Genomic DNA, 15,581 nt, shown 5'->3' on the forward strand with positions numbered 1-15,581 from the left:
CACATTTTGGTCCCTGGATGGAACATGATATCACGCGTCTCGACCCAACGTTGAACGATTCGTACAAAGGGATACCGCCAGACAAGTGCGTACCTAGCTATTGTTTAGTAGTAAGTTAGATCGCTGGCAATAATGCATGCATACGGTATTTATAAAGTGCATAATATCACTCTGACGTACTCTCACGGTCAATGAAACGTCGCGGTTTTCTAGGCGCTGAAGCTAGCTACGAAGTGAACGCGAACGCTTTTTACTGTATATTATATTCCCCGACAAAAAGTACCCGTGTTCCCTTCGGTAACCGTCGGTAAACTAAACATTTTGGTCCCTGGATGGAACTTGATATCACGCGTCTCGACCCAACGTTGAACGATTCGTACAAAGGGATACCGCCAGACAAGTGCGTACCTAGCTAATGTTTAGTAGTAAGTTAGATCGCTGGCAACTATGAATGTGTTATGCGCGATTTGAACGATTTGCGCAATTTGAAATTGCGCAAAAAAAATCCTTGCGCAATTTGAATTGAAACATGTGTTTCAAATTGCGCAAGCAACGTATTAAATTGCGCAAGTAATCTGCAAATTGCGCAAGGTTTTTCGACAGATTGTGAAATCATGCACACCCATATTTTTATAGTAATTTCTAAGAATGATTCAAAATTAAAGATAAATATCGCATTTCCTTATTTAAGTAGTGCAAATATTGTTATAAGTTAGCATACCGTCGAAGAACCGACGAAGGAAAACGAAGCGGTGGTGTTCCACCAGGCGGGCGCGGCGCGGGCGGCCGGCTATACTACTCTAGCCTAGCTAGGGTCTGGACTACTGATACTGACTAGGTTACATGGCCTAGCTTAAACTAATATTAAAAACTTAATTTTTACATTTATTTTGATTTATTTCAAGTTACAGTGATAATATTATTTAATTGTAATAATAAATGTTATGTATTTATTATACACATGTTATCTTCGCATTTATTATGTTTTATTTTGAGTTATTTAGTTTTCAATAAATTATTAATATTATAATACCGATTGTCTGGTAGAATTTTGTTGCGCAATTTGAAAATTTACAGTTCGTTTTCAAATTGCGCAAAGGTGTCATATTGCGCAAGAACTATCTTGCGCAATTTACAAATTGTGCAGCGCAATTTAAAATTGCGCAAAGATTTCCTTGCGCAATTTGTAATTGCGCAATTTTAAATTGCGCAAGAATTCTTTGCGCAATTTCAAATTGCGCAAGGATTTTTTTGCGCAATTTCTAATTGCGCAAAACGTTCAAATCGCGCATAACAAATGCATAAAAGTGCATAATAGCCCTCTGACGTACTCTCACGGTCAATGGAACGTCGTGGTTTTCTAGGCGCTGAAGCTATATGAAGTGAACGGGAACGTTTTTAACTGTATAAAATTATTATATTCCCCGACAAGTACGGGGGGGGGGGGCTAGGTTCCCCGACGAGGGGGCTAGAGCCCCCGTAGCCCCCACCTCCCGCTGGCGCCACCACTGCGGGGAAGGCTTATTAAAATCCGAGCTGTTTAGAGAAATACTTCCCCCTCTTCATAAGCCAGCTCGGTCTCTCAGATTCAACCGCTTTCTAGAAGTACCTCATTGTAAAACCAGCAGACTTAGGTCGTCTCCAGTTCCCACCATGGTGGATATAATTAATAGGCACCACTAGCTCTTTTTTAGATATGTAATAAGTGAATGTTTTAAGGTTTTTTATTCATGTATGTTTTTAATTTTATGGTACGATATCTAATTTTAATAAGATGTTTCTATTTTTATAGCAATTTTAACTAATTTTTAGTCATTTGTAATACAATTCATTTCAGTCGATCCTTGACTGTCGTTTTGTAATATATTTTTATATACCGAATAAATAAATAAAATTACTTACGAAACCTGAAATGAGAATTTGTAAACTCGGACTGGGCATGTGCACACCATAAATCACGTCTGGAAGAAGAAAGTTAGATAAAAAAATCTGCTGATAAATTACTAGTCACTTCATTCACGTGAGATTTGATCTGCCCATGCACATTACACGAACTAATGACGTGACCAAATAGAGCATATCAGGTTATTTTACGTTACACAAATATTATTATTGTTAAATAACAAACAAAAATTTATTTCTGCTGATTTTTCTGGTATGAACAAAAAACGCCAAATAATTCTACCAGATGGTTGTTAATACATAAATAAACAAGAAATATTTCTCACAAAAAACGCTGCTCGCTTATTGAAAAATATTTTTTATTTCAAATGTTTTTGAATGTGTCATTTTATTGTCACATAATAGTTATTTTACCTGAAAAAAAATGTAATTTAAAGCAACAAATACTTAAATTGTCTGTCAGACAATGGTTTGGGGTTTCTTTTCTCTTTTTATATGTGAATAAATATTATTTTTTTGTTACAGAAGTGAATACTCAATTTTAGTCACTTTAGTTAATTTTATTGCTAAGGTCAAGTATGGGGGTCACTTCATCACCCTAGATATTTCAAGTGTGAAGTATCCTATTACAAACACAAACTTTTATGGACTGTTTTGATAATAATTCAATGAATATCTGACAGTGAATATACCAAAAATGCTTGGGATTTGTAATTTTAGCATGACTTGTCCTAATATACTCTTTTCCCAGACTTTTTTGGGTCTACTGTAGCAGCTGGAATCAATAAATTATAGTGGAGTTTCCATTTTCGCAAAACTGTCGTCCTTAGAACTATAACTGCTGCTTGCTTTAGCTTTTGATTGAGTAGTCCTAATGGGACGTAGCGGGCTAGAGCAGCAGCGTGAAAAGCCAGGGTAATAATAACAAACAAGGAGTACTGTGCCAAAGAAGACATAATAGGTCTACTGGTATATTTTGTTTACTGTAACTTAAATGGACTAGTGGACAAGTAAATAGAAGGTCATGTAGGTTAGCTCCGCCAAAATTGAATCAAAATCACTATTCCTGAACCATTGTCATCCGATCGCCGTGAAATAATCGACTTAAGATTCAACATATTACAATATTATAGGAAATGGCAGCCCGATCAACTCGTAAATCTAACTTACGTTTAACATTTGACCAAGCTGTTTCTGAAAGCCCTCCTACTGCATCTACTATCGATCCAGGTGAGGGCTTAACTGACCTTCGGCAGGAAATTCAAAAGCTCGCAGGAGAAATGCGAGGTAGGCTTGACGTACTACTTAAAAATCAAGATACATTATTACGAAGGATGGATAAGATGGAATCTATTCAAAAAGATATTGACAAATCTGTAGCTTATACTGCAGAATAAGTAAGTGATCTAAAAAAAAAAATGTTGATCTGACAAATAAATAGCAAATATTTCAACAGCAATGGATAATACTCTACAGTCATTACAACGTCTGGAGACACAAATCGTAAGTCTTTAACGTCATTCCCGTGGGTTTAACCTTAGATTTGGTGGTATTACAGAAGAAAAGGGTGAACAACCCCTGAAAAAATTCAAGATCTCATAACCAACAAACTAGGCTATCCCGACGCTGACATTGAGGCGGCTCACCGTACCGGAAAACCACCCAAAACATCAGCTGACAAACCGCGACATATAATCGGTCGTTTTGTCTACAGGTCAGATCGACGTATCGTGTTAAAGCGCACTTAAACTCAACTCAAGGAATGTGACACGTTCGTAATTGAGGACTTACCTGCTGCAGATATTGCCAAAAAGAAATCATACAGAAAAATAATGCAGAAAGCATATAACGAAGGTAAGAAACCAGTTTTTTTCGGAACGGAAATCTGTATATAAATGGAAGGTTGTATGGCCGAATTACACAACTTTGAATCATACTTCCTACAGGGAGTAATATTGGAGCGTTTATTATTGAGCTTTTCCCCAAATATATTTTGTTGACTAACTAACTATAGGCCTAATATAAACTTTTAATATTTTTGCTGTTTTCGTTCCGGTACATGCCGATCATGATTTACGTTCATAACAGTGTTCTCATCATGAAGACAGAAAACAACTACAGAATTTGCATAATTATATGCACATGTGTTATTTTTGAATACCTTACTATGTATGTTTAACATGTTCTCATTGTCGGTCGGTTTTACCGAGCGGCGTTAACTTGTTCCTTCTTTTTGGTCGTTTATTTTATGCAGTGTACTGGTATCATTTTATTATTTGTAGGTATAAAATCATTAACACTTGGGTATTTATATTTTTGGAATTGACTATATTATTATGTTATCATGTGATATGGTTTGTTCAGAGCAACTCATAATACAAAGAGCAACCCACCAGTTACTAATACTGTTACGAATTAAGTTTCAGAAATACCAATAATTGAAATCGACTAAATGAACTCAAATGTGATGTGTTTGAGTCTATTGCAAATTTTGTAGGAAACTTTGATCTAGATCCTGACCAAAATTTCTACAAAAACTGCACAAACGTTTCTAATTATTTTCTTTGTAATCAATTTGCATGTAAATTTAACACAGTAGATACTCAAACAAGTTTTTCTAGTATCCACTTTAATGCAATAAGTCTCGTAAAAAATTTAGATGCTATCATCTTTTCAATCAAATCTTACTAAATTAACATTGCTCCAAAAAAGAATAATACGTATCATAATTTCAAAATCTTCTTTTACAGCTTATACCGGTCCTCTATTTAAGAAACTTAATATAATGACACAAAGATATAAAATGTTTTGCCTCATTCGTTCCAAAACATACAAAATGTAAATAGTTTTAAAAAGATTGCAAAATATTATTTATTATCAAACAATACTTAGCGGCCTTATGTGTGTTTTTTTGTTAATATATTTACCTTTAGCAATATTGAAAATGTATTAATATGATTTATACTGCAATTAAAATGTACCGCTTTACGTTTTATTGTTATTTTCATTTCCATGTCTTATATATGTTTTGTTTGCCTTTGAATGTTTTGTTTTGGCGTCCCTGACACAAGCTTTTGCTTTTTTGGTGACGCCACCATTTTGGAAATAAATGTTGATTTTGATTGATTGATTGATTGATTGATAGTCCTGTTTACTGGTGCCTGGGATTTATTTATTATTATAACATAAAGTCTTGGGTTTAAATATCACTGAGCTGGTAGTTGGATTTCAGTAAAGAATTCGATTCAGCCGAGGTAGGTGTATCATTTATTTAAAGTTATACCAGTAGATCAGGGTAAGTTGTAAATAATGTGGAATTGTTCTATATATTTTTTATCGTTGTTACGATGCGTAATAATGCTATTTTGCCAAAACAGCTACGAAACTGAACGAAAGTGCCAAAAAACAGGATAAACTCAATATAAACTGTACCACTGACAATGATGATACTGAGTGTTTTTACCAACTTTTACATCCAATCATCTACAATAAAATGATTGAAAATAATTTAAATAGATGGTATATGATTAGACATTTACCGTATAAATTTATCTTTTGCGATCATGTTATTTTTGTCGGTGTCTTTTATTATCGATTTTATTTTAAAATATCATTAAATTTAACATTTAAAAAATGAATGTAAAGAAAGCGTTACGTGGAAATGTTGCGTTGTGTTTCCAGTATACCTTTCGGCATAATACTGTACCGTACTCAGAAAAGAAAATTTAAATATTCCACCCTTAAAGTATGGATGTAGATATTGGTAGGGCCTATATGATTTTTTAAAATAAATATTGCAGCAGTATGGAGGACCTCGGCTGGGACGCCGAGTTGACAATTAAGATTTTAAGACGACAGAAAGAACTTATGTTTGCATCTGAAACATTGAAATCTTGTGAAGAACGTTTAGATTTCAAAGAAAGTGACGTGCTAGTGCATTATCAGGTAATCATTTAATAAAAGCCTAACCAAAATGTTTCCTTTCCTTGCATTACTGATGAAGACGAGACAGTCTCGAGTTTGTAACTTTATTCCAGTTTGGAAAAATGGTGTACCACACAATTTAATATTATTATTATCTGTTTATTCACCTTTCAAAACCCTTGCAATTTCGTGAACCCACCATTTCGTTTTATCTGATTTCTAACCATAGGAAATAAAGAAAGAGGTTGATAATCAGGTACTGAGTGAATTGGGCATTAAGGTACCGTCTGATTTTTCTGGTATTATGCCTTATGTTGACGCAAACTTTTCCAATAACCAAGAGGTGTGTACAGCGTGATCGTTTTATTTTATCCACATATATGTCTTGTTTAAACGTGTTAATCATCACAGTTAATGATATCAGCATTAATTCACATTGCTACCATGCATACTTCCTAATATACGCATTGTTCACGTAATTTATTATAATTTAATTTAATTAATAAATTATTTAAAATATATGAAATAATAGTCTGATATCTGATTTTAGGTTAAAGAAGTATTGAGGTACAGGAATTACACAGAACTTGGTAAAGATGTTTTAACAGTTGGAGGAACATACCCAGATGTTGACTTGTTTTCAGTTGAAACACATGACAAATACCCGCTTTCAAGCCTTCATCTTCACAAGGAACGCCCTTTTCTCATCGTTACATCATCAGCATCCTGACCTCCGTTTCAGGTGCAGTGTTTGTAATTTTGCGGCTTACAGGATTAAGTGGGCGTTTATTCATAAATATAATTTGAAGAGAAGTTGTAATTTTTTATATTTTCTGAAACAGTCTTTTTGTTTTGGCAGTATGTACACGATCGACTGCATAATTGTTATTCTATTTTATTAAGTTTAAAGTTCAAGTACCACTTTTATTGAAATATAAGAGATATGAACTGTTTCAATGAGATGAAAATAAACTTTAAAAAAATGAGTTGGTCTCTAATGGGTGAATAAAAATAATATTAGCCTATCTAATACTTTTCTTTATTTATTAAGAGAATTCATAAGAACAAAATGTGATCAGCCTGAACGTCTAAGCTGGATTTAACTTTAAACTGCTGATAGTACAAAATGATAATTTTTTTTTTAACGTATGCCGCTCTATCGTTTTAACGTTTGCAAAATGTAACTTTCTTCTGTTTGTATATCTATAGGCAATCGGGAAAGGTGGTGGTCTTTCTAGATTGTTCGATGACTATAAAGATAAGGTAGATTTCTTGTGTATATACCAATCAGAAGCACATCCTACGGAGCAATGGAGCTTAGGCCCTGTACACAACAGTATTTCACAACATACTACGATAGATGAACGAAAACAAGCTGCTATGTATGTTGGATATTTTTCATGTTCTGTATTGTGCATACTTAACAATTATTTTATCTTTTCCATTTTTACGTGTCACCTCTACTGTAAGTGAACCTACTGATAAACCGATTGACTGAACACACAACTGACACTAAACAACTAAGCATGACTGCCACTGAACCAAACTACCTCTGACTAACTAAATATGGAAGATTAACAGTAAACGTAACTAACAGACAATACATTCAAATAATACTACTAAACCAACAGCGACTGACATTAAACTAGGTCTAACCGTGACTGACACTACGCATAATACAGTGACTGTAAGCTAGGTCAAAAGTGACTGACATTAAACTAGGTCAAAAGTGACTGACATTAAACTAGGCCTAACAGTGACTTACACTAAACTGGCCAAACAGTATTCTGAGAATAAACTCCAAATGACCATAAATCGAATTGACATACACCTTGATCATCGTCGACACAGCAGTTAAATTTTAATAAAATATCATTGATTTTTTCTTTGAATAAAGGAATTTGATGATTTTTTTCCTCTTTTGTGGCGTTCACCACTACTTTTATTCATATTAACTTCAAAAAGATAAATACATAATTTCAATGTATCTGATATCATATTCATTGTTATTTTTATATATCTATAGGAACTTGATCAAAGTTGATGAACAACATTACTCAGTTTTTACAAGTGATCCCTTCTCTAATACACAACTTCGTCTGGTGTGTGATAATATGGATAATCAATTCAAATATACATTCAATGCTCATCCAGATAGAATATACCTGATACAAGGAAAGAAGTTAATGTATATTGGTAGAAACATAATATCACAAATGAAAGAACCAATGAAATTAATGACAGACGAAGCCCACCAGATACTTGAACAGATTTTCAAATAAGCTATCTTAATTGATTTCATATTTAATATAATGAATATTTCATATTAACTTGTGGGGTTATGTCTAATGTTTTAGTTTTAAAGATTGTATAAAAAATGTTGTAAGCATCAGAAATCTTTCCAATACAAATGTGATGTTGCAATGAGTGACTCGGTGCTGTCTAATAATTTCATTGCATTGTATATTGGTAATTACTATCTATTTAATTGGCGCATGCAAATATTCGGGGTTTAAATGTAAAATATTGTATTATACATTAGTATGTTCCAAACATAACAATAGCGTAAAAGAACATTATGATGACGATTATGAAACTGTATTATTTTACAACTTAACCGTTTGATGTTTATTGTCTTGATGCGCTATTGTTCTATTTTTAAAATAAATGTTTACTCAATTATTTAATCTAAACAACCATGTGCATGTTCATTTATGCTTTTCACACATTTATTTATTACAGTAATTTAATGATCATAGGAATGAATACTGAATCAAGCATGATGATGCTTTGTAGGTACCAATAATGAGTCGATGCTTGGGTGGTTTAATGAGGATGATTGTTTTAGAAAGTTTAGTACTACTGTATACATTATAACACATCCGAGTGTATCCTTGTCTTTTGATTGGTTAATTTCGCATCACGTGCCGTTCAGTATTTAGGTCTATTGCACGGTAAAGTTCTATTCAACGGTTCTATTACACAACAACAGTGGGAACCCTATCAGTAACAGAATGGATTAAAAATATATGAAACAATTGAATAAGTGATATCAAAATATTATATGGAACGCAAGAGTCTGGTGGCTGCAATGTACGTCATCTATAACTTCTACTCCGTGTCCAAAATGGGATCATTTCGTCTTGCCTCCAGCCTATCCTTCGACATTAATTTAAGATTGAGATGGCGGATTGATTTAGTTTTCTATAAAGCGATGTGTTACAAAACAGATAATAAATACTGTGTATTAGTTAAATATCCGCAATTCCACCTTGTCGTGAGCGAGCATCTTCCATCCACTAATAATATGTCTTACAGTTTCAGTAGAGTCTCCACACAATCTACATAACGGTGTTTCTAATCTATATTGTATTTTTATCGCATTCGTTCTTAAAGCTTGTTTTTGAGCAGCTAGTATCAATCCTTCTATCTCCTTCTTCAAAAAACCATTCCTAAGCCATCTCCAAGAATATCCATGTAGGGCTTTCTCTTTCCAGCCCTTGGTTTTCTCCTCTTGCCACCTCTTCTGCTAATCTATAAGATTTCCTTTTTCGTCTAACACCTTCTCATTTAAAGCAAATTGCAGCATCCTCTGTAGTATTTTTACTCTACTCACTATGTCGGTCGGAGGGTCGGATGGTTGGTCGGTCGGTTAGTTGGTCGGTAACTAACTCAAATTTGAGCACGCGACTGCAGCCATGTATATGGCCTTGTTATCAGAAGGGTATATTTTAAAAGGGTTAATTAACGACTCCCACTGTGCTTCTTTGCTGTTGAAAAATAAGTTGGGTTATTAACAATTATCAATGCGTATTTATATTTTGTCGTCAGTCGTTAGTTGTTCTAGTGTAAAGAGGGAATTTAATCTGGAATCAGGAGACTTAAGTTCCGAACCAATAGTGTGTATTTTTATTGCGTACAGTATGTACTATTTTTTGATGTTGAGTCTTATGTTTGTAAGGCCTACAAAATAAAATTAGCCTTATTTCAATTAACAAAAATTTATTGAAATCATAAAAAATAAATAAAACAAAATAGAGAATACAAGGAACCAAAAACAATGTTAATAATAATTAGAACAGATTACAAAATATCGACGCCAGTCTTCCTTTTATTTTTAGCGTTGATTTTCAATTGTAAAAGAAATAACACAAGGATCTTTATCAATAGGCCTATTTGTCAAATAAATATAATACACATAGTTAAACTATACATGCTTTTACACAAACCTTTAATCGCTTTTTAAAATACTTTATTATATTGTTTTATTTTTAAAAGATTTCTAAAGACAAAAAACAACACAAACGCATAACAATTGTTATAAGCAAGCAATAACTATGCAAATAATAATTTAAAAAAATATATCGCATACATTTACTTTACCATATTGTAAACACATGCATTTCAATTTCAAAATGTTATTTATATTAAGTTACACTCTAATAATAAAATTTCATAGTCTCACTGTTCATGTTATAATAGGAGTGAGTGAGTGCCATGGTTCTGGTGGTAGAAAGAGTCTTCTCGGATAAGGACTATAAACCGTAGGTCCAGTGTACACATCTAGTTCGTGTGCACTTTAAAGAACCTAGTACATCTTTCGAGACGAGTAGGGGGTTACCCCGGTGTATTAGTACATCACGCCACTGATCACCAACTGGGCCCTCTGGGAGACCAGTCCTTGACTGAAGAGGTTACCCAGTATAAATATATATTTCAATCAATCAATCAATCAATCAATTTCAATCTAGCAAAGATCTGTACTTTGAACAGTACTATGGTGCTGGTATAATATTTGATCACTATAGTATTAACTAACCGAGGTAAGTAATTTTTTTCTTTTGCCTTTTCTTTTTATTTTTTTATGTCATAGAAACCGAATAAACAAACTAAAAAAAAACAGTATGTAAGGCTACCACCGTACGTTAAGATAAACCCTGTTTTTTTTCTTTTAAACCTTTGTTACTCAACGTCGGTAAAGGGTTTTAATTGTGCTATATATTCACACAAACATTACTTTACAAGTGTACCTTCGCCAAGTGCAAGCCTTTGAACCATTATTATTTACCTCCGCCAAGGAGGTATTGTAGTCGATCGCATGTGTTTGTCTGTTTGTTACTTGGGAAAATAACATGTTGCCAAGTATAGTACTTTATTTGCTTATTAGCGTGTAGTAGTACTTTCTTTGTTTGTATGTATATTATATGTTTGTTTGTATGTTTGTTGGTTAGCACGATAGCGCTTACAATTTTCAAGTTATCATTCTGAATTTTTTGGTGTAGATAAGTATATACTTACAGACCATGCCTATTGAAATTCAAGAAAATCGGTTTATTAATAACTTCAAAAATAAATTAACTAGTGTTAAAAGATAAACAGAGCAGTCTTCAAGTAACAAGTAAAGTGAAATTGCATTTTCCCGATAACTACTTGTTCAAAAAATCGAATATTTTTATACAAGAGGCAAGAATTATAATTTTTGATCTGTAATTTTAAAACATAATTTGATTTAATGTACAGGTTTTTTTTTATAGGAGTAGTTTAAAAAAAACCTATTTCTTTTAAAATTCAACCGCTTGTTTTTCACGTTGCTGCTCAATTGTTAGTCAAATGAGACTATTGTTAGTTGATAATTAGTTTTTTTAGTTCCAGAACATGCATATTGTTTTTCAGGAAAATTGATATATTGGTCATGTCACAAAAGCTTATCTTTCATACGATGTATTAAATAGCATTATCATAACAGCAACATGGAGGACCTCGGCTGGGACGCCGAGTTCACCATCAACATTTTAAGACGACAGAAAGAACTTATGTATGCATCTGAAACAATGAAATCGTTTAAAGACCGCTTAGATTTCAAAGAACATGACGTGTTAGTGCATCTTCAGGTAATTATTTTAAAACATCTTTACCAAAGTCATCTATCCTGTTTAAAAAGCACATAATTAGAACATGCCTATTTATAAAATCAAAAGGTTGTATTTTATCTGGAAATATTAATTGGTAGTTTTATTTATACTGAAAATTATTAAATAAATGCGGTTAAAAATCGAATTTTGATTTGCTTAATATAGGCCTATAGCTTCTGTATGCCCTTTTTGAAGAAACAGTTAAATAGAGCTATTTTTGCCTGAAACGTCTTATAAACGTCATTACTTCTATTTGGGCATAGGTACGGTACGGTACACTGTAAATGTGTACAGGTGAATGTCCTTACAAAGATAGGCTGACATGATATATTTCTTATTTCTAGAACTTAATCTGGTCATTGCAGACAAACAAAAAATTTTTGTCTGTAAGCTATCTGAAATGTTTTATTTGCATTATGATAAATGAAATATTTCTAACCTGTTGCCTATAGGCTATATGATAATAATAATGCGATTAGGCCTACTGTTTTCATCTAAATAAACCGGGTATCTGACACTACGTGAAAATATTTATTGGCATAGAGAAGATATAAGTACGTTTTAAATATCTAACCCTCTTGCCTATATTATTACTACTGGGAAGTTAATCTTGTTTCCATTAGCGAGCCTATTGGTACATATGGTTGCGATTTTTTCACAAAAAGTTAATGTAAATATACCCATGCGCATTATTACATTTTATTCGCGCGAATAAATTCGCTTATTGGAAAATAGATGTTCTTTTTTGTTTTTATTATCATTTGTAACAAGACCCTATCATATTATAGTGTATCAATATTTTATTAAACATTTTCATGCCATCACCATTGAGTATTTTATATATTTATTTATCTAATCGAAGAAAATTAAAGGAGAGATTGATTATCAAGTACTGGACGAATTTGGTGTAAAGGTACCATCTGATTTTCCTGGTATTTTGGCTTACGTTGACGCAAAATTTTCCAAGAACCAAGTGGTAGGTAGTAAAATTTGAAGCATGACTTAACTTTCGTTTAAACGTGTAGATCATCGAAATCATCAGCATAATGCCGTAACTTCATTGTGTTTTTCCTTTTGAGGTAATCATAAAATCATAACTGCAGCGTCATAGTCATCGGAATGATCTCGGGCATAGGTACGATACGGTACACTGTAAATGTGTACAGGTGAATGTTCTTACAAAAATAGGCTGACAACATATTTCTTATCTCCAGAACCTAATCTGGTCATTGCAGACAAACAAGAAAAATGTTGTCTGTAAGCTATCTAACATCCACTGAAATGGTTTATTTGCATTATGATAGGCCTAAATGTTATATTTCTGACCTATATAAGATAATAATAATGACTTAACTTTAATTTAAACGTGTAGATCATCAAAATCATCACCATAATGCCGTTAACTTCATCGTGTTTTTCCTTTTGAGGTTAATCATATCATCATATATAACTGCAGCGTCATAATTTTTGGAATGATCTTATTTGTTCGACAATATCATGCTACTCAGACGAGTTATATACTCGCCGTACACATTCTGACTGATTTTCTGACAACTTTCATAAAATGTAATAAGGCCCAAGTAATGCTCTATCTGTTTATTACCTATTTACCTGGGTAAGTTATTGATCTACACACAAATTAACGATAATTTACAATTAATTACAATTTACATAATATAATATAATTACAAATAGCAGGCCTACATAAATATTCGGTTTCACTCCTGAAGACTTAAATATGTGAACATCTTGTGTATTTGCTTGTGAACGAATTATTACCTTAGAGTTGGCAATTAAACTTAATTTACATTAGGTTATGGAAGAACTCAGGTACAGGAGTTTCACTGAAATCGACCAAGATGTTTTAACAATTGGAGGAACATACCCGGATGTCGAATTGGTCTCAGTTGAAACACATGACAAATACCCACTTTCAAGTCTTCATATCCACAAGGAACGCCCTTTTCTCATCGTAACCTCATCAGCATCCTGACCACCGTTTCAGGTAATTGTAGGCCTACAATTAGCGGTTTCTACTAATGGAAATCTGATACGGTACAAAATAAACACTTTCTGAGTGTTCTGCATCAAATCTATATCAACGATCAACATCATCGTAATTTAATAGATAACTTAAACAAACTAAATATCAACAATGTTTCTTTTTAACCGTTTCTGCATGCAATATACAGTTTTGCCAGTAGGTCAGTTTTACTATTTTATACCAGTAATATTCTCAGAATATAAAAAGTACTAAAAAGAAAGCAAGAGGCAAGAACACTGTCTCTTTGTATTATATCGGCATTTATATTTAGAAATATGTGTTATGCTTAATGGTACTGTTATTTACTTCGGCCTTATTGTTGATTTTAGTGAGGACCCGGTATAATGTTGAAACAATATTTTGTTTGTATAATTTAACTTGTTGTTTATTTATTACAGGCAATCGTGAAAGGTGGTGGTCTTTCTAGATTGTTCGATGACTATAAAGATAAGGTAGATTTCTTGTGTATATACCAAACAGAAGCACATCCTAAAGAACTATGGAACTTGGCATCCGTACTTAGTAGTATCCCACAACATAGCACGATTGATGAAAGAAAACAAGCAGCTATGTAGGTTGAACAATTTTCTTTGAAAACTTTAAATTGTGAATATTCGCAAATTATTGTCTACCGCTTATCAAATTATAAATAAAAATTCGGTAATAGTATTGACTAGATGGTGCTGACAATAACCATCCACAAAAACAAATAAGTGGTCTACAAACAATAAACAGCACTGTCAATTACTGACTACGAAACTCCCTACTGGACTTTATTTAAACTAAACCTAACTCACTAAGCCTACTATTAAGCAAAACTGACACCAAACCCAGTCTACTAGTACTAAATACCATGCTGGCAATAAAGACGACCCAACGAATCCAACTGACCGACTTTAACTAAACACAATTGATTGATTGTTTCTATTTCATCATGATTAAAAATAAAACTTGGATATTTTCATATACAATCTTCTTTATCTATAAAAGGAATTTGATCAAAATGGATGAACAGCTTTACTCAGTTTTTACAAGTGATCCCTTCTCTAATACACAACTTCGTCTGGTGTGTGATAATATGGATAATCAATTCAAAACTACTTTCAATGCATTCCCAGATAGAATATTTCTAATACAAGGAGAGAAGTTAACGTATATTGGTAGAAACATAATGTCACAGATGAAACAACCAATGAAATTAATGACAGATGAAGCCCGTCAAGTACTTGATAAGATTTTTGAATAAATATATAATAAATGGCAGCATTTAGCAGCACTGTAGTGTAATAGTTGTTAGTATAGTAATGAATACAAAATAAAAGAAAATAAATAACACTGTATCATCAGGTCGATAAAACGTGTCGAATATGACTCACTATGATATATATAATATTAAAATAGATTTGGATTTAACGAAGATATAAAACAAAATTGTGTATTAATATATTAACTATGCTATAGATTCATTCACTAGCTGCGTCTTATAGGAATTGAAATATACTGACATTATAGTTCCAAATATAACAATAACGTAAAAGAACATTATGACGACGATTATGAAAATGTATTATTGTACAACTTAACCGTTTGATGTTTTTTGTCTTGATGCGCTACTGTTCTATTTTGAAAATAAATGTTAACGCTATAACGTTTGTGTATATTGAATACCTTGACTTTTAAGTAGAATAAAAAAAAGCAACAGTAAACATAGGCCTACGATAATAATATTATGATTCTCTGTGCTGTATATCCACATATGACAGTATTCGTCTAGTATCATGGCAAATTCCATGATACAG

General features: G+C 32.8%; 1 protein-coding gene across 2 annotated transcripts; it reads left to right on the forward strand.

The window, feature by feature from the left end:
* The first annotated feature begins 5,124 nt into the window (after positions 1 to 5,124).
* Positions 5,125 to 15,265, forward strand: LOC140055320 (type I iodothyronine deiodinase-like). Of its 2 annotated transcripts, none has more exons than XM_072100635.1 (6): positions 5,125 to 5,197; positions 5,703 to 5,847; positions 6,056 to 6,169; positions 6,377 to 6,568; positions 14,181 to 14,353; positions 14,773 to 15,265. In XM_072100635.1, the coding sequence occupies exons 2-6, from the start codon at positions 5,707 to 5,709 to the stop codon at positions 15,026 to 15,028; spliced, it is 876 nt and encodes a 291-aa protein (XP_071956736.1). In that variant the 5' UTR covers positions 5,125 to 5,197; positions 5,703 to 5,706; the 3' UTR covers positions 15,029 to 15,265. The 2 variants fall into 2 exon arrangements, with proteins under 2 accessions (XP_071956736.1, XP_071956735.1); XM_072100634.1 differs by lacking the exons at positions 14,181 to 14,353; positions 14,773 to 15,265 and adding exons at positions 7,036 to 7,208; positions 7,853 to 8,800.
* The last annotated feature ends 316 nt before the right edge of the window (positions 15,266 to 15,581 follow it).

Source organism: Antedon mediterranea, chromosome 7 (genome assembly GCF_964355755.1).
Source record: "Antedon mediterranea chromosome 7, ecAntMedi1.1, whole genome shotgun sequence".
Classification (NCBI taxonomy): domain Eukaryota; kingdom Metazoa; phylum Echinodermata; class Crinoidea; order Comatulida; family Antedonidae; genus Antedon; species Antedon mediterranea.